This window comes from Staurois parvus, unplaced genomic scaffold, assembly GCF_062004578.1.
Source record: "Staurois parvus isolate SC_StPar_1 unplaced genomic scaffold, SC_StPar_1.0 ptg000392l, whole genome shotgun sequence".
In the NCBI taxonomy this organism is placed as follows: Eukaryota; Metazoa; Chordata; class Amphibia; order Anura; family Ranidae; genus Staurois; species Staurois parvus.
This window is the reverse complement of record NW_028318188.1, coordinates 3,352,819-3,372,816: the sequence shown is the minus strand read 5'-3', so window position 1 is coordinate 3,372,816 and position 19,998 is coordinate 3,352,819. Positions and strand designations below refer to the sequence as shown.

Below are 19,998 nucleotides of genomic sequence, written 5' to 3'. Positions count from 1 at the left end.
AAGTTGTCTCAGCAGTATCTTACCCTGAGCAGTATCTTACCCTGAATGATGAAAGGTGCAATGAAACCTAAGGGATCATATATGCTGTTCACTGTAGACAAAACTCCTCACTTTGTGAAGGGCTTGTCAGAGGCTGATGCTTGAAATGTGAATGTGCCTTGTTTAACATTTCAAAGCAATCCAAGACTGCGTTGTGTAACAGAAAGGTCAGATCCTAGTTGGAATTTCTTCCCACTGACAGCGTGGTCATCAGAAGGAGATGATTTTGTGAAGTCTGAGGTTTGCAGTGGCAAGCATGTTCTGGGTTCCAGTAAGAAGGTCAATAGCTTCTTCTTCATTGGGCAGAGATTTGAGTCCGTCGTCTACATAGAAATTCCTTTCGACGAACTGTCTTGCATCAGATCGAAATTCTTTCTTACCCTCTTGAGCCGTTTTCCTCAGTCCATAAATTGCTAATGCAGGAGAAGCACTGTTACCGAAAATATGTACCTTCATTCGGTAGTCTATGACTTCATTGTTGACATCATTATTGCTGTACCATTGGAACCTGAGGAAGTTTCTGTAGTCTTCACGGACGATGAAACAGTGGAACATCTGCTGAATGTCAGCCATAACAGCAACTGGCTCTTGTCTGAAGCGAAGTAAAACTCCTATAAGATTGTTGTTCAGATTAGGCCCAGTGAGAAGATTGTCATTGAGGGAGACGCCTTCCTGACGAGCACTTGAGTCAAAGACCACCCTAATCTGATCAGGCTTGCGAGAATGGTAAACACCAAAGCAGGGTAAGTACCAACATTCTTCTCCTTCAGTAAGAGGAGGTGCAGGCTCAGCATGATCTCTCTCAAACACCTTCTGCAAAAAGTCCACAAAGTGCTTTTTCATCTCAGGCTTCTGGTTCAAACTGCGATTTAAAGAAACAAACCGTGATTCTGCGTGTACCCTGTTTGGTAGTCTCTTTCTTGGGGTACAAAATTATAGAGGTGCTACCCAACTGTTGCAATCATCTTGGTAGGACTCTTTACTCATGGTTTTCAAGAATTCTTTGTCTGCTATGGTAGCTGCCAACTCATTATCTTTAGTGTTTACCTCAAACACTGTGTTGCCGATGTTATCATCCCAGAGATTAATAGCTTTCTTACTGTCTTGTATGATGGGCTGTTGTGCACCTTTTTCAAGCAGTCTTTCTTTCATTATATATTTATGTGGTCGTTGTGCAGAACAAATTGTTTGTCCATTTCACAGGACATGTGTTTTAAAGGAAGAGACTGAGAAGGACCTCCTGTCCTTGTCTAAGCAGACATTGCCTATGATGACCCATCCTAGATCCAGACGCTGAGCATATGGTGCATTGTGTGGACCGTTGATTTGATGATGAACTTTGTGCACCCTTAGGATGTCTCGACCGAGTAACAGCAGGATATCGTCACTTTCATCGAGGGCTGGTATTTGGTTGGCTATGTGAGAATGGTGAAAAGCAGCTTCAGGAGTAGGGATGTCCTCTTTGGTGTTTGGAATCTGGTTGCACTCAGTGATAGTGGGCAAAGATATTTCCACATTCTCATTCAGAGGAGCAACTACAAGATCACTGGCTCTCGTACCTAAGACTTCTGTAGTGGCGGAACAAGTGCTTAGGGTATAAGGCAGAGCGTCTCCAGTTATGTTCAACAGTTCAAAAAACTGTGTTCTTGCAAGAGATCTGTTACTCTGATCATCCAGAATAGTATACAGTCTTATGACCTTTTCAGGCTGACCTTTGGGGTATACACAGACCAAGCATATCTTTGCACAGGATTTGTCACAGAATCCTCCACAGACCTCTGTACATGTAGAGAACACTGGGGTGGTAGGTGCTGCTTGATTTGGGCTCTCCATGTCTTGCTTTGCCTCAGGAAGATTGTTTGTGAGCGTAGTAGAGTTGTGCGAATATTGAGCTTGCACATGGTCATCGCTGTCACACTCTATACATTTGATGATCGCTTTACATTCATTTGCAAAGTGTTCTGTGGAGGCACAGTATTTGTAGCAAACCCCAAATTTCTTCAAAAGTTCCTTACATTCTTGGAGGGTTTTCATTCTGAAGCCGATACATTTCTTAAGTGGATGTGGCTTGTTATGTATTGGACATTGCCGATTTGGGTCCTCAGTTTTCTTGTTTTGATTGGTCTTTTCAAGAACTGTAAGAGGCACAGGTAGAACATTAGTCCTTTTCACTAATGCTGGACCTCTATGGTCTCTGTGTGACATACGTGTGTTCGTAGGTCTTGGAGAGAGTGTACTGAGAAGGTTACAGTCCCCATATGAGAAACTTGGGTCATTCTTAGTGTCTGCAATTCTTTTGATGAACTCGCAGAAGTAGGAAAAAGGAGGAAAGGCAACTCTAATGTTCTTCCTTACTTTGATCCAAGAGCTGCCCATTTTTCTTGAATTCCATATGATAGCTTGAGAACAATAGATTTGATGCCGTGAGAGGTGTCTAGGTAACTGAGACCAGGTAAGTTGATGTCAGCTTTAGCAAGTTGAAGCTCTAATAGAACATCGCTGAGTTCTTGAAACTCTAGATTGTCACTAGCAGAAATCCTTGGGAAGCTTTGCAACCTTTTGAATAAAGCATCTTCATTGGCCTCTGGGCTGCCAAAGGTATGTTCAAGTCTGCCCCAAGCAGCATTAAGGCCTGCAGCAGGGTTGTCAGTATGACCTACGTTGAGCATCTTAATGCGCTCAGTGGACTGGGGACCTAGCCATCTGATGAGTAGATCTAATTCCTCTGTGGCATTGATGTTTAGGTCACTCTTTGTGGCCTTAAAAGTGGATTTCCAGCCTCTGTAATTTTCAGGCTTATCATCAAACTTGATGAGGCCTGTCTTAACAAGCTCTCTTTGGAGCATGTATTTAGCAAACTGTGACATGTCCGTGTTTTCAGATTTTGGGTGCATGACTGCAGGTGGAACAGAGTTGGTTGTGAAGGTTGTTGAACTTACGTGGAGTGACTTGGGAACATATGTTGCTGCTAAGGCATTCAATGCTGGAACTGGCTTAAAGTCCATTGGCATATTGGTTTGTAGAGTAGTGCGTTTGCTAGGAAGTACTCTGTTGGTGCCAAAGTTAGGTGGATGGTCTATTAAATACATACCAGTACCTTCAGCTAACTGAGAAGCTGCAGTCTAATGTATTGGAGGATATAAGGGCAAATCGTCTTGAGGTACAGTAGGTGCAGAGAAGAGACTTTGATTGAGTACCTTGGCTGCTGTGACAGGGAGTTAACGTTCTGGAGAGGTGTGTGAAGAATCTGAGACATAAGATACAACTGTGTGTCTGGAACTGTTGTCTCTTTCATTTTCAGTAGCGGCTTGTTCTAAGACCCTTAACCTTGCCATGGCTGTGGCATGCTCACATAGTTTTTCCAAAACTTCAATTTCTGCCTTTTGGCGTGTGGCTTCAGCTTTTTTCTCTGCTTTCTGATGTGCAGCCTCAGCCTCCATTTCTGCAGCTTGAACCTTCATTTCTGCTTTCTTATGTGTGGCCTGAGCCTCAATTTCTGTGGCCTGAGCCTCCATTTCTGTTTTCTTATATGCGGCCTGAGCCTCCATTTCTGCGGCTTGAGCCTCCATTTCTGCTTTCTTATGTGTGGCCTGAGCCTCCATTTCTGTGGCTTGAGCCTCCATTTCTGCTTTCTTATGTGCGGCCTGAGCCTCCATTTCTGCAGCTTGAGCCTCCATTTCTGCTTTCTTATATGCGGCCTGATCCTCTATTTCTGCTTTCTTTTGGGCGAAAGTAGCCTGAATTTTAGAAGCTTCAGCATCAGCATGGACTTTTATTAGTTGTTGACTGAGTGTAGAAGACATTGATTGTATGGATTTGGAAGATCTTGAGGAGCATCTAGTAGATGCAGAGCGATAAGATCTGGATTCATGGAGCTCTGTTATTCTCACTTTTGCCTTTGTCTTTGTTCGCACCACTAAATTGTCTCTTTCAAGATTGAGCTCCTCAAAACCCATTAATTCTTCCAATGACCTTTTGAGTGTTGTACCGCTTTAAGAGAGCAATATATTTAACACAGTCTTTGATAATTCTCATAAGCAACATTCAATTGCTGGATAGCGCCCTCTAGTTGTTTTGGCTCATGAGATTGTTGGGAGAGAGCAGACATAATTTAACAGTATTAGACCATAAGTCATTAATATTAGACAGCAGTTCTTCCTTGTCAGCATTAAGATTCTCTTGCACCTTCCAGGTTGGCTTTGTTAAACGTTTTTCTCTTTTGTCTAAGTTCTGCTCTGGATGAAGCTCTGATTGTGGTTGTGTACTAGTTTCCCCAGACTGTATATTACTTTCCTGAAACATCATGTTAGCAAGGAGAGGGGCTGATAGAAACTTTACAGAGAAATGTATCGAGTTTTCTGTGGGTGAGCTTAGGTTTCCTATGCAATGGTTGCAGAAAAGTTTTCTTTCACTTTCTATAAGATTTCACAGACAAGAGATGTGCTAATGCATATATATGCAGTTGTAAAACATTCACATCAATAATTTGTCCTAACACTGATAAGTGTTATGCTGAGATATACTTGTAGACATGTACAGGCTTGGGTAGAGATGGCTGCACTGTCTGTAGCTGCTATATCCAGTGTCCATATAACATCTCACTGTGTATCCAAAGCTAGCAAGGATCCTATGGAGACATTTCACTGATCTTTTGACTGTTCTGTCTCTCCAATCTAAGCATTGATCACACTGATCTCTGTAACTTACAGTTGTGATGAGATAGCGATAACTCCAATCTTAGTTGAATAACACAGGCAGTGACTCGATCTGATGACACCTTGTAGATCTTGTGAAGTTTATTCCATAAATTGAGAGAATCTTACAACAATGAACATCTGATGGGTCAAAAGATCATAATGTGATCTGCTTCCATAAGACATGAGGCTAGAAGCTGAAATGCCTTACTGGGGAAAGGGGTGGGCTATCTATACAGCATGAACTAAACCAGAGGAAAGGGAGGAGCAAAGACAAAATACAAAGAACACTTAAAGGCATATGACAGTCATGTGAAACATGACATAGCAAGTTAGCTCTGAAATATAAAGATTATATTAGTGCAATACAGTCCCAGCAGCTGGAAAACTAAGCCCCCCTGGCATATGAAAATATATAAAACAGGACATGTGTTTTATCAAGCACATGGCATTATTAAAATAATGTGAGCACATATATAATCATTTTTGAATTTTTAGGGACGGACTATGCTATATTTTTATATTCCCTCACAATTCACAGTATTGTGGGAACATTTTGATGAACTTTTAAGGACAATTGACATTTTCTAAGCACTGGTTGGTGAATGCGTATGACTATATTTTTTATTTTTGTTTTATTTGGTCAATCAATTTGGATACTAAGCATGTCCTGAGGGGGAAATGGAGTTGGAGAAAAACAAACCACACAACACATTTGAATGATGGTTCACGACAAACATTATTTGAACCATATGTAATAAGGGTCGGTTTTTGTGGTGAGAGCATAAAATATCTTTATGGAATGCACTGGATATTGGGATCTTTAAGAAAAGTATATATTTATGAAATGACAGCTTGCAAATTCCCAGCACAGGTTTTTTTACCCGAACCTTAGTTTCTCTCCTGTAACTATGTAAGTTGCTCCTGGTGCTGTACTGATCCCAGTTTCCTGTTATTTCTGCCTGTTCCTCTGCTCTCTGATGACTTTCTTCATACAGTCAACTTGACTATCGTGACCTCCAAATTTCCACTAATAGCTGCTTACATAGCATGTTTTATAATGGATTTTGCCTAATTACTGCTTACTTGTGTAGCACTACCCCTGTAGGAGCTGCTGAGTTTTATGTCCCCCTATAGTCCTGCACAGCCAGGCAATGCACATTTTCCACACAGACCTGCATACAGAGGAGGCAGTAACCAGTCTTGAGCTTGTTTTTTTTTTTAATTTTTTTAGGGGAATAGAACTTGGATGGGTTAAGGGATGTATGGGATGACCAAAGGGAACAGCAACTGAGGACAATCTTCCTGGAACTATGTAAAAGTCTTTAGACACCAAAAATTCTCTTCTGGAGAGCTAGGCAGCATCTTCTGGTGTACCACCCCAGATGAATCCTCTCCTCATCCAGCTATACTGGGTGAATCCCTGGGCAGGGGATCCAGTTCCTGTCACTTTAAATTTCAAGACAGTCCTGGGTAGCAAGCTAATCCAGTTTCCCATTAGAGTGCTAATTCCCCTTTCTAGCCCAGGGGGTGTAGGTTTATTCAATCAGTCCTTTGTTTGTGAGCTGATGGGTCAGTGACTGCTCTCAGGCCTTCTGCTGAGCCTGCTCCTTCCCTGCTGCACAGATGGTCCTCGCTCTGGGGGCCGACGAGGTCCTGAGCTTTCCTCTTTTCCAGCTCTTCTGCCTGTAAGTGAGCCTCTTCCCATCTGGGCACCCTCCCATGCTCCTGCTCTCCAGCTTCTCACTTCATCTCCCACCAAAAATCTCCTGCTGCTGAGCAGGCTCTCCCACATTTAAAGGCCACCCTGGCCCCATGCTAAGCCTCCTGCTTGGGGATTGGCCAGGATCCCCTATGTGTGCAGGCCAGCCCCTCCTCACCCCCACCCACTGCTTCTAGAATCTTCTCCAAGATCTCTAGAGCAGAGAGAAGTATCAAGGAACTGACCCGCAGAGCACCTCAGCTCTGACCGAAATTTGACCTCCCTCTGACTATCACCACAGGCTGCTACTCAGCCTCTGACTAACAACTGAACACTAGCTCCCCCTAGCTATCTAGTAGGGTGCCTCACTTGTTTTCCAGTCTATCTTTGCTTTGGGACAATTGTTACTTTACTACTCTTGTTTGTCTTTGCACTATATGTTCATACCCTTGTAAACTTATATCTAGGGAATGGTTTACTCATTGCTTATCATTTTAGCCCTCTTTATCCTCAGTCTCCTTGCCTACAAACGTATTCAATTTCCAGTCTGTCAATTTCATGTTATCCTGTTTCAGTTATGTATGTATCTCTCATATGACTAGTTTGCCCCCAGAATAGCTCTCAGTGTTCACCATACTTTTAAACTGAGGTGTTCCCGGTTGACCAGGTATTGGAGAGGGTTTATCATGTCATAAGGCCAAGGACAATATGATAATATGTGTAGATTTAACTTGGATTAAAGAAAAATGACAAAGATATTTAATTAACTTTGATTTATTACTACATTTTTCCTCTCTTCCATATAGATTATTGTAATAAATTGAGGGATTAGTAGATTAGCCACTGAGGCAGGGTGGATTAGCTATTACAATAATTCTGCTTTCTTCGTTTACACTTGTTGACAGATGTTGATTTTTGGTGTGGCTGATTTTCACTTGTTCACTTTCAAAGCGATTCTTCTTTTCTTTGCAAAGAATACCCAATTATGTGCAAGTAAAATTTAAAAAACAGCACAAGCTAAGTGAATTTTCTCTTTGTAGAGTGAAGTTTAGTAAATGAGTAGAGCTGACTTCAATTATCCAATCACGTTCAAGCAAAAATGCTGAGGGCTCAATTCGCTAAAGAATATGTCATGAGATAATTGAATCAGGTGAGACATTAATTTCCTCCAGTTATCTCATGAGATGCTGAAAATGTCAATTCACTATCACCTTGTTATTTACCTCACAAACAAAAAACATGGAGGTAAAACACTCATAAAACTGCGTTAAAGTCAAATCACTAAGCCCTGGTTCACACTGATGCGGTGCGGCGCATCACATGTGATTTGCACAGGAACCGCACCACATTCTTGTGCAAATCACTTGTGATGTATGTGCAGTGCGATTTAAGCCATACATTTTGTATGGCTCAAATTGCATCGCATCCACATCAAAAAGGTGCAGAACCCTGTTTTTCCCTCACCTGATTCGCACTGCATGGGTGTTCACACCCATGCAATGCAAATTCTGGTAATCACACTGCATACTGTGTTTTGCGATCTGTTTCGGGGTGTCGTTAATTTAGCATTGACATCCATACCAGATTGCATGGATGCCATGAATTGCATGAACAGCACGAATTGCATGGTGCGGGAAGTGCACAGGATTCACTGCGGTTCCCGTATCCCATCAGTGTGAAACAGGGCTAAAGGAAATAAATAAGTGTATGCGGTAAATAAGTAGTGGTCCAGGCATGAGATATTTAAGGAATATAAAATTATAATTGCCAATTGGGAGTAGTCTGTACCTTTTTGGATCAGATCTCGCAAAAGTAATGCATAGAAACCTGAATATGGAAAAACACAGAATCATTGGGGCTGATTTACTTAAAGTATAACTAAAGGCAAAACTTTTTTTTTTAGTTTTGGATAGAGTGGAGATGGATTAGAACCCCTGGCAGGTTTGTATTGCTGTCTGTCCCCGTTAGGGAGATTAACTCTCTCTATTTGTCCAGTTTACCATTGTCATTGAGAGTGAAAGAAAATCCAGAATTTTGGGTTGTCCCTAGAAAAGTAATAGAGGGGAAATCATTTAATGGGGACACTGGTTGTAGTGACCTGGGAGTCCCCAAGGGATTCATTTAATTTGCAGGGATTTCCTCTCACTTCCTTTAGTATTTGCTCAACTCCTATGTACCAGTCTAAAGCTTGTATAGGGGCAAAGAGGTTTTGATCTGTGTTGCCAACCAGCCATTAAAAACCGGGCATTTTTTTACTGCCCATAAATGCCCGTAACAGGTAAAGCATGCCAGTGAAAAATGGCTGTGACAGCTCGGCTTGGAACTGCACATGTGCAGTTCTGGAACTGCAGAAGCCCCAAGCCGAGTGTGTGTTCTGAGCAGCGCTGGTGAGGGATGGGTCTTCTGGACTCTGGCGGAGGCTGTGTGCAACAGTGCAAGGTGGCAACTCAGGCAATGTCATGAATGATCAACATTGGTGCATTTCCTGCCGCCACCACCAGCCACAGTGCAGCCGCTATAAAAAGCCAGGAGCCTTGTGGCTAGAGCAGGGTAGAGCCTCATATGAAAGCAGGCAGGAGGGTGCAGGCCACCTTCACTTCACTAAAGAGAAGTGTTGGAGCTGTTGTATGAACTGGGAGGACAACAGTCTGTTTGTTGGTCATGGCAGGCTAGCTGAGGGTCTCTCTTGGCTCTTGGTGTGGGAGCAAAGCGATCTCTGTCTCTCACTGTCTCTCTCTGTGGGGGCAAAGCGGTCTCTCTCTCTCTCTCTCTCTCTCTCACTCTCTATGTGGTGCAAAGTGGTCTCTCTCTGCAAATGCAAAGTGGCAGAAATATGTCTTTTACCTTAATATCTTCCTTAAATCATATTGATAATTGCATATTGTCTTGTTTGTCGCTTAAATACTGAAATTTGCACTTAAAACTGTAATTTAAAACTGTAATTTTTGTAACTTTTGGAAATGGCAAAAATAAAAAAAAGTATTTAACATATCGATCAAGGGGGAAAATGGGATATCCCTTTTAAATCACGCAAGTAGATTTGGCAGAGTATATTTTGTTAGTTTTTGGGGTTTTTTTTCACACATTTCCACTGCCTGCTTAATGGGTTCCAATAACATGCTGCCCCTTATGAAAATAACTGGATATAGTTTGTAGTGGTGTTCTTCCTCTACATGGCAAGTTGACTTATAATTGACTTGGTAGTCCTGTTGACTTTCATACATTTATACAATTCTAAGTAGCAGAACTGGTTACTAACAAAGTACAATGTGTGATGGTAATTACCTTTTTATACATAAAGTGAAAAAAGGCAAATTAAATGGGTTTCTTACCAGCAATGCAGTTTTGATTTTTGATTTTTACATTCTGGCAATGTGATTTTAGGAGATTTGCCATCTTTTCATCACAGCATTTGTCAAAAGCGGTTTCATGGTTATCATCTCTAACATATGGATCAGCACCAAAGTCCAACAAGAGCTTAGCTGTCTAATAAAATTAACACAAATATTAATATTGTCATTTGTTTGCAAAAAATTTACATTATTATTAACTAGATATCTCTTCATGTAATAACAGGGATGCCTCAACACCATTTTCCTTGAAACTCCTAAATTTGGTCATTTGAAATTATAGATTTCACATTTGGTGTCACCTGTTGTAGAAATCTGGTATTGAGACATAACTAACATTTCCCTTAGGAACACTTTAATCTGCTACATAATGTCCAGTCTGTCAAATAATGTATACTGCAACAAGACTGGGCTCCTTTGGTGAAGTGGTAAACTTTCCATGTTTAAAAGATGCAGGGCCATCATAAAATGGTTGTGGGGTAATTTTGTCCTTTAAAGTAGTTTTCCACCAAAAGCTAGTACATGAGGAATTCACTGTTGTCATTTTACTACACCTGACGTTTGTATTTACATATGTAGGTGTATTGCATAGCATACAGCTGGTGACATGTCCTCTTTAAGAAGAAATCAGCAGTCTATTACTGCTGTCACCTATGGGCCCAATGAAGCTGATCAAGTACAGAATGTGCATGTTCCAGTGGTTGTGGAAGTGATCACTTTCACCAGAAAGCCGACCGTTGGCTTGACAAGTAAATACCCACTCCCGATGACACAGTGTACATGTAGATACACACTGTGTGCATATTACAGTGTAAAGAATCACCCCCTTTAAAATAATCACATTTTGCAGCTTTGCAGCCTGAAATGAAGACAGGCACAGTTTTTGTTTTATCCAGCTGTATTTACTAAGTGCAACCAAGTGCAACTTATAACATCCAAGTGAAAAATATAACACCAACAACATTTCAGAAAGAAATTAAAAAAAATTCAAAACAGAATCACTGAGCTGGTAAAAAGGATCACCCCCTTGTGTCAGTATTTTGTTGAACTACTTTTTTTTTTCTCAAATTCAGTTAAATTTGATGACCATTTGTGGACTGCAGTCTTCAAGTCATATTCAATGGGGTTTGCGTCTGGGCTCTGGCTAGGCCATGCAAGGACATTTACCTTTTTCTCCTTCAACCACTGTGCGGTCATTTTTTACCATATGCTTTGGGTCATTGTCACATTTGAAGGTAAACCTTCTTCCCCTTGACAATATTCTGGCAAAGGAAATTAACACCTCCATGCTTTACTGTAGGAATGGTGTTATTTGGATGGTGAACTGTATTGGATTTCCCACAGACATATTGTTTGGTGTTGAGGCCAAATCATTAAATATTAGCCTCATCTGACCGTAACACCTTTTTCCACGTGGCCTCAGAATCTTCAAGGCGCGTTTTGGCAAAGATCAGTGGTGACTGCATGTGGCCTTTCTTGAGCAGTGGCTTTTTTCTTGCAACCCTCCCATACAAGCCACATTTGTGGAGAATTTGTGATATTGTTGTCACATGTACACAATGACAACTCTTTGTCATAAATTTCTGTAACTGCTTCAGAGTTGCTGTACGCCTCTTGGTAGCCTCTCTGACCAGTTTCCTCCTGGCACTTTCAACCAGTTCGGAGTGACGTCTTGATCCAGGGAGGGTCTGTGTTGTACCAAATACCTTCTACTTTTTAATAATAGACTTCACGGTGATTCTAGGCATTGATAAAGCCTTTGAATTTTTTTTGTATCCATCTCCTGACTTGTGCCTCTCCACAACTTTATCAATGAGATCCTTTGACAGTGTCTTGCGACCCATAGTTGATTGTTTGCTTCAGTTGCACTGCCGGGACTGAAATGCTCCAGGAAAGCCTTTCATGCTGAGATAGCCAAAATAACCACAGCTGATCACAGTTGAAAGTCACATGGCTTTGTGTGCCATTGAGAGGGTGATTACCTACACCTGTTTACAAGTCATTTTTAGGAGGGTGTGATCTTTTTTCCAACTCAGTGATTCTGTTTTTTATAACATATTGGTGTTCTATCTTTCTTTTGGATGTTATAAGTTGCACTGAGTAAATACAGGTAAATAAAGCAAACATTGTCTGTCTTCATTTCAGTCTGCAAAGCCACAAAATGTGATTATTTTAAAGGGGGGTGATTGTTTCCTATACTCATTGTATGTAAAAACCCCTGACGCCGATGTAAATCTTACAATAGTGCCATTGAAAGTGTTAAGGGCCTGTGCCAATGGGTTTTTGTTTGCTTTGAGCAGATTTTACACTACAATAAAAGTCTATAGGAATGCAAAACCCACTTGAAGCAGGTCAAGTGCAGCCAGAAGGAGGTCAATTACGTATCAATTGCACCTGTCAATTGATTATAAAAGATTTCAGAAGGGTCTCAAACTGATGCCATTGACACAAGCGTTAAAAATAAATCAGGGGCTGTGAGGAAACTGATGTCAAACGGATGCCAATGACACAAGCTCTACAAATAAATCAGGGGTGGTGTGAGGAAAAAGTCATGGGTACAGTACAATTGATATTTTCATGTATTCATTAAAAACTTTGTTATATTGTAAACCTAGTAAAAAGAACCTTTAAATGATTTCCATAGACTGCATCATGTATGGGCAGAATCCCATCAGCTCCTCTACTGTTGACATTAGCACCTACTTCCAGCAAAGCCAAGACGATTTCAGAGAAGCCCTTGCAAGAAGCCTCATGTAAGGCTGTCCAACCTATGAGAAAGCCAAAAATCATTTAAAAATACATGCAGTATTATACATACATAACATCTGTTCAAAGAATATGATTGTTGAAAGTTTTAATGTTTTGTAGTTCTTTTACGCTTTCTTTGATTTTAATGGAAGGCAGACAGCAAAAAAAAAGCTCACAGGGGTTTAAATCCTTCCACAAAATTTTTGTCTAAAAAATATATTTTTAATTCTCTTTCAGCAACAGATTGTCACCAAAAATGGCTCAACACCATTTATTACAAAGTAACATGAAAATATTTTCCCTCTCCTACTTACATCAATGTTCTCTATACCAGCTTGCCTTCTTCTCTTACTTAGAGAATTACATGTTTTTAATTAGTTCACCACTCTATTACAAAAAAGAAAACAGCAACTTTTAACAAACTAATAACCTCAAAACTTCAATTCCAATTCCAAGCGATTGCTTCAGATTTTCTGAATCTTTTGATGGTATTATGTACTTAGATGATATATGTGAAGTCTTTTCAATTTTACATTGCGAAACATTATTCTGAAATTGTTCGGCAGACTTCTCTTTGGTAATAGCAACAAGTTAGGAGTGAGCATAGTCTCTTTAACAGTAGTAGCAAGGAAGAGCTCCTCAGGTACAAGCCAGTTACAGCAGACTGTGGCAGTCCAAAAGTAACAGAAATTGAGCAAAGTCCTGTGCAGTAGCAACAATTGGACAAGCTCTTCAGAACACTAGCCAGTGTTCCCTTTTCTCAGACCCATGCTGACTATAAGCATCACAGGGGTAGCAAAGCACACAAAGTCCTCAAGATCTCTCAGTGTCTGTACTCACAATGCCCAAGGACAGAATGGTAACCTCCTTACAATGTTCCAAATGACACCCTCCAGTGATACCAGACAGATCTTTGGCAGGCAGCTCCCCTCAGTCAGCGTACTGTAGAACCAGGGTCTCTCTCTCTCACTTCAGGCCCTCTGGTCAAGCACCTGAGGCCACATGGCAGCAGGTGTCAGGTGAGGCAAGCCTGCCTCCAGCCTGGCTTGATGCAATCTTTCCAGGAAAGACCCCAAGCCTATGTGCTCACAGAACATAAATACCACTTCAGCATGCAATGGTGCCACCTTCCCCTGTAATTGGCCAGGGCTGTATCCATAATCATGCTGTTCATTTGCCTAATTCCAGCCTATGTTCCGGAAGGCTATCATAGCTTCCAGAAGGCAGGGGGGGCTCAAGACAAACTCAAACAGCACCAAAGCATCATGTACAGATCTGACTAATCAATTGCAGCAATCTGTTAAGCAGAATGCCAAACTGAATTTACCTAACAGCTTCTCTGTTAAGCAGATAAACACAGCTGTACTTTTCCTATCTGTACAAAATTCTAGCACCTATCTTTTTAGGCATTGGAGTTGTATACGTTTTTAAACAATTAGATGCGGTTTTTGACTCTGTTGTCGTAAACTGAAACACTTTAGCCGATTCCCCCAATGTCTCAGTAGCCAGTTACAAATCTGTGTGATGATCAGTTCCAGGTCCATAGCTGGCCATACACTATGCAAATTTCATAGGATTCCTGATAAACACTGAGTGGGTTTCTGAACCCCTCCTGCCCTGCATCCTTCAATTGAAAATTCAAAGCAGCCAGGTGGAAAAATGCTGGCTAAACAGCTCCGGCATTCAGATGCAGCCCCTATTCGGGTATTCTGACAGCCTCTGTTGCCTGCTAGGAAAAACAATAGCCACAGCAGGAGATTATTCCATCTGCACTGTATAGCATGGACAGAGGAATCTGTTTGATTGCTTTCATCCAGCAAGCAGGTTGTGTATTGTTATCCAGCATTATTTGTAACATACTCTTAGGCTAACAATTCATATAGTGATTAATATTTAACTAATATTATTTGCTCCGGGATTCATCCAATAAAGAAATTCTCATCAGACCTGCATAGTCATTCTGATTTATGTTGATTCCAGCTTCAATGAGTGCAGTGACTAGAGCCAAATTTCTTCTCCTAGCTGCTCTATGGAGTTGGGTCTCACCCACAAAGTTCCTTTTGTGTATACTCCTTGAGGCTTTAAAGGAGAAATTTTATTTAGTGAATATCAGATAAATAAAACAATAAGAGGCAAACAATTATACCTGAACATTTTTATAGTAAACCCAGTTACTAAAATCTCATATACCCTAACATGGTAATGTCAGTTGAAAAGGGATTTTTCAATCTTCCTAAATCTGCAGCTTTATGTATGCATACACAGTAATTGTTTATCCTGCCATAAAGGTCTATGTTCAGGCACCTCCTGTATTCGGGTGACTATGCTCTGTCCTGATCTCTCGTCACACTTGCTTCCGACAGAGAACACAAGTGGCCATTTCAACATACTGTAAATTACACGGGCATGATTCACAGTTGTCACCATCAGGAAACTTGTCTTGAGAAATGCCATGCATAAACTGCATATATGTAGACAGGAATTGGTTGCAAATAGGCCGCAGAAAATCATTAAGGTAAAGAAATACATTAAAGTAGAAAAAACCTTCTGCCTTTAGAACCACTTTAACACTCTGCTATCCAGAAAGTTAGTTATTATACTTGCTAACTTCCCAAGCCTTTGTTCCTAAATGAAAGTCCATATGGAGCTGTCTGAACAGAGCAGGCAGAGATGAACTATTCTGATTCCCTCAGCCTCCGGAGTCCGCTGCAGTGTCGTTCAGCGGTTTAGATGCGTTTCCAATGTGAATTGTTAACCACTTGAGCTCCTGAGGATTTACCCCCCTTAATGACCAGGCCTCTTTTTGCTACTTGGCGCTGCACTAATTCAACTGATAATTGCGTGGTCATGCAATGCTGCACCCAAACGAAATTTACGTCCTTTTTTTCACACAAATAGAGCTTTCTTTCAGTGGTATTTGATCATCTGTGCGCTTTTTATTTTTCACACTATAAACAAAAAAAGGCCAAAAATTTTGAAGAAAAACAATATTTTTTATTTTCAGCTATAAAAAATATATAGTAAACTCAAAGTTGGTTATAAATTTAGGCCAAAATGTATTCTGCTACATGTTTTTGGTAAAAAAAATCCCAATAAGTGTATATTGATTGCTTTTTGTGGAAGTTATAGCGTTTACAAACTATGGTATAAATACTGCAATTTACGCCATTTTTCTGCTATACAGCGCTGCGCTAGTTTAAAGGACAATTGCGCGGTCATGCAATATGGTACATAAATGAAATTTACATCTTTTTTTTCCCCACAAATTGAGCTTTCTTTCGGTGGTATTTGATTGCCTGTGTGGTTTTTATTTTTTGCGCTATAAAAAAAAAGGCTGACAATTTTGAGGAAAAAAAACAATATTTTGGACTTTTTGCTATAAAACAGTAAAAAAAAAAAAATGCAAAAATCAAATTTAGTCATAAATTTCTGCCAAAATGTATTCTGCGACATGTCTTTGCTAAAAAAAAACCCAATACGTGTAAAATAATTGGTTTATGTGAAAGTTATAGCGTTTACAAATGGCAGGAAAGATACTGGGATTTTTAGGGGTTTTTTTATACTGATAATGGCGGCGATCAGCGAATTATGGCGGCGATCAGGGACTTATGGCAGCGACTTATGGCGGGACTGCGGGACTGCGGTGGACATTTTGACATTGGGGGGTACTGACTTGGGGTCACTGACATCCCCAAAAACACTAATACAGTGATCAGTGCAAAAAAAACAAAAACTGACACTGTACTAATGGCAATGGGGAGGAAGGGGTTAACTTTATTTAGCAGGGAAGGGTTATAGGAGTGAGGGGAGTGTTTTACTAGGGGGCAGGGGTGTGTACTGGGCGGGACAAGGCTGATCGAGAAAGAAAAACTGTTCTTTCTCGATCAGCTCATCCTTGAGCTGTCAGGGAAGTGACAGACAGCACAGCTACTGCAGCTGTGCTCTCTGTCAATGTTTGCCGCCGATCGCCGGGACATAGCCGCTAAGGAGCAGCTGTGACCCGGCGACTGACATCTGCAGCAGAGAACCGCGGGACAAATAGGGCGGCGGCGCGCCTCGCGCGCGCCCCCTATTTGTTTACAAAACACACGTCTTAAAACGTGGTTTTGCCTGTGAGTGCCGTCCTGCCGCCGTATATGTACAGTGGCTGGGCGGCATGCGGTTAAAGTGCATGACATTGGTAATCGCACCTGTACTGGGCTGAAAATTGTACTAGACTCTTTTTTTTAAATCGCCCTGAGGCTGGCCTGCACATGTGTGAACCGGCTCCATAAAAAAGATTTTGGTTCACATTTCACACAAATTGGATGCGGTTCAAAATATATCCAATTCAGATATATGTGCATCGGGTCTCAGTTGTGCATGTAAATTAGAGCTTGTGCTACTGTTACTGTAAGCAAAAGACTAATGCTGGGTACACATGGGAAGGTTTTTTTTGTTTAATCCAGCAGGCTGAACGAAAAAAAAAAAACTTTTAGACCGATGTTAGTGCAGTGATCTCTCCAATGACCCATTGTGTTCTGACAGTAATCAGTGCTCGCAGCCATCGGCTGCAAGCGCTGATCGGATGCTGTTTTTTTTAGCATGCTTGCGCTACAGAAGCCAATCGTGAGATTGGCCTCTGTCAGACTGGGAGCTGTACACATTGGTCAAAAGTTGTCTGGTTCCTACCGAACCGACCATTTGTGGACGATTTTTGGTCCATGTGTACGCACCTTAGCAGAGCAATTAGAAATGTGTGGGTAAATGTGTACACCAGCAGGGTATTATTCTTATGCAATAAAATACATATATATTATACATTACCTTTAAGTATTATTTGGGAAGCAACACATATTTATGGACATTAGTATGGATATTACCCGCTTGCCGATCGCCCTTCCGCAATATATTGTGGACGGGCAGCAGCTTCAGGCAAAGCTCTGGCTGTAGCAACACGGGGTGCCATGGAATGAAGAACCCAGTGAACAGGACTCGGTTGTCATGTAATCGCTATGCAATCACATGATCACAATGTTAGCAAAGCTGTTATGAATCAATCTGATTTATAACATCTCTGCTTCTTTTCCTGGTGAGCTGTGATTGTCCCACAGCCCTCACATGGTACATGGGGTCAATCAAAGCACCCTGTACCATGTAGCCATAGCCAATCACAGATCACTATTATTTTGAACTGTCATGACCTTAACCCATTCGTAACAGTTCAAAGTAAGCTTTGCATTGCAGGAGCAATAATCTTCATTGCTCCTGCAAAGCAAAGTGTTTAAAAAAAAGAAAAATCCCTGATTTAACCCCCCCCCCCAGAGTAGTACAATGTTACTATTTTAATATATTGTACAACTCTGATAAAAGTATTTAAATAAAGATTTTACAAAATGTTAACAAAATAACAAAATACTGTATTGAGAATTAAAAAAACATTTTTAAGGGTTTTTTAACCACTTGCTGACTGCCTACCCGCAATGTTAGGGCGAGAGGCAGCTCTGGGCAAAGTGACATACCCTTATGTAGCTTTCTGTTTGGAGCATGCACCTGCGCACCCCTGCTGCACCCCCGTCAGACCAGGGAGAGAAGAGAGAACACCACACTAAAAGCACTACATTTTACACACACACACACACATTAGATTAGCACATTTAACCCTTTGATCACCCCGTCACCCAGCCAGTGCCATTAGTACTGTGTTAGTATAAAGAATTGTTCACTGATCGCAGTATTACTGCCACTAGCGACATTAGATAGCATCTGTTAGTGCCCCTCCCAGCCAGGGTCAACTAGCATTAGATTGCCCACACACTATTGCACTCACGCTATAGGCCGCTGATCGCCACCACTACTAGTATAGTGTTTGTACGGATCAATATACTGATCACAAACAGATCTATACTAGTGCCTCGTTTGTATAGTGTCCCCAAAAATGCAGTGTTAGCAGGATCAGCACCGTTCGCTGCCAGCACAAACGTTTAGCTGCTCCTCTGTTTTTCCTGAAAGATTTGTATCAATTGATTGTGGGCCAAAGTAATTTATATGCACAACAATACATCACCACCCACCCAAATTCAGCTCTTGCCAGACAATTCGCTTTATTTGGCCTACCCTCAACATGGACATTACAAAAATGAATTAATTGCTATCATATTGGTCCACAGACCCGATTTATCATCTGCCCATGTTCTTTTCTGTTGCATATATACCCTGTTCCTAATTATTATGCAAATTCTATATAAGTGTCATAAAGATTAAATATTTTGTTTTTCAGTTTAACTCATGGATGGCATTGTGTGTCAGGGCTCTTTTGATCACTGAAAACAATCTTGGACACTTGTGATAATTAGATTGGCAGGTGAGCCCAATTTAAGGAAAAACTACTAAAGGAGGGTGTTCCACATTATTAAGCAGAGCACCATTTTCAAGCATTATGGGGAAGAAAAAGGATCTCTCTGCTGCCGAAAAGAGTTCAATAGACGAGGTATGAAAACATTAGATATTTCACGAAAACGTAAGCGTGATCATCGCACTATTAAGAGATTTGTGGCTGATTCGGAGCACAGACGGGTTCGTGCAGATAAAGACACATTGAGGAAGATTTCTGCCAAATCCATGCATCGGATCAAGAGAGCAGCTGCTAAAATACCATTGCATTTGAGTAGTTATACCAGGATGATGCCTGCAGCTACAGACATCACCCTGGTATCGTTTTTTTCAGCTGGTGGCCGGCTTTCATGTAAAAGCAATTTTAGCAGCTAATCAACTGCTGGATTATTTTTACAAGCAGCAGGAGGGGATGTTCGCCCCCCCCTCCCGCCGCCGTCCACAGTTTTCTTGGGCTTTCCGGTCCCACAGGGGAATCCGAGAATGTAGCTGGCAGTTCCGCTGGGTGACCATAGAGCTGATCGGAGACCAGAATAGCTCCAATCATCTCTATGGTCTAAAAAACTGGGAGTTACAAGCATTTGATAATTTCCGTTTTGCTGGATATTAACAGCACCATTTTTTAATTGGAAAAGCATCTGATCACACAGATTTTGGTGTGATCAGATGCTTTAAAGGCAGAGGAGAGATCTAGAGTCTAATAGACCCCAGATTTTTCAGAAAAGAGTACCTGTCATTGCCTATTCCTATTACAGGGGATATTTACATCCCTGTAATAACAATAAAAGTGATTCCCCCCTCCCTTTCCATGCTCGCACGCAAAGACAAACTCAAGCATTGGTCCCATGTCAGTATGTAAACAGAGATTGCACCATGCATGTGAGGTATCACCGCAAATGTCAGATTGAGGGAAGTAAATCTAGCACTAGGCCTCCTGTATAAATATAAAGTGGTAACCTGTAAAAGCTTTTAAAATGTTGCCTATCAATATTAAAAATTTACATAGTTTGTCGCTGTTGCACGGGCGTGCGCATGTTTAAAGCATGTCATGTTTCATATCCATTTACTTGGTGTAACATCATCTTTTATATTT

The 19,998-nt window shown here is 41.1% G+C and overlaps 1 protein-coding gene across 1 annotated transcript in view; it reads right to left on the bottom strand.

Annotated features, from left to right (window-relative positions):
* ANKRD31 (ankyrin repeat domain 31) overlaps positions 1-19,998 on the bottom strand; it is a 196,709-nt gene that overhangs the window by 145,170 nt on the left and 31,541 nt on the right. The window contains exons 3-6 of the mRNA XM_089686185.1: positions 14,481-14,612; positions 12,411-12,553; positions 9,768-9,921; positions 8,224-8,262 (exon numbers count right to left, since the gene is read on the bottom strand). Of these exons, the coding sequence (XP_089542311.1) occupies positions 8,224-8,262; positions 9,768-9,921; positions 12,411-12,553; positions 14,481-14,612 (468 nt within the window). The remainder of the gene's footprint in view (positions 1-8,223; positions 8,263-9,767; positions 9,922-12,410; positions 12,554-14,480; positions 14,613-19,998) is intronic.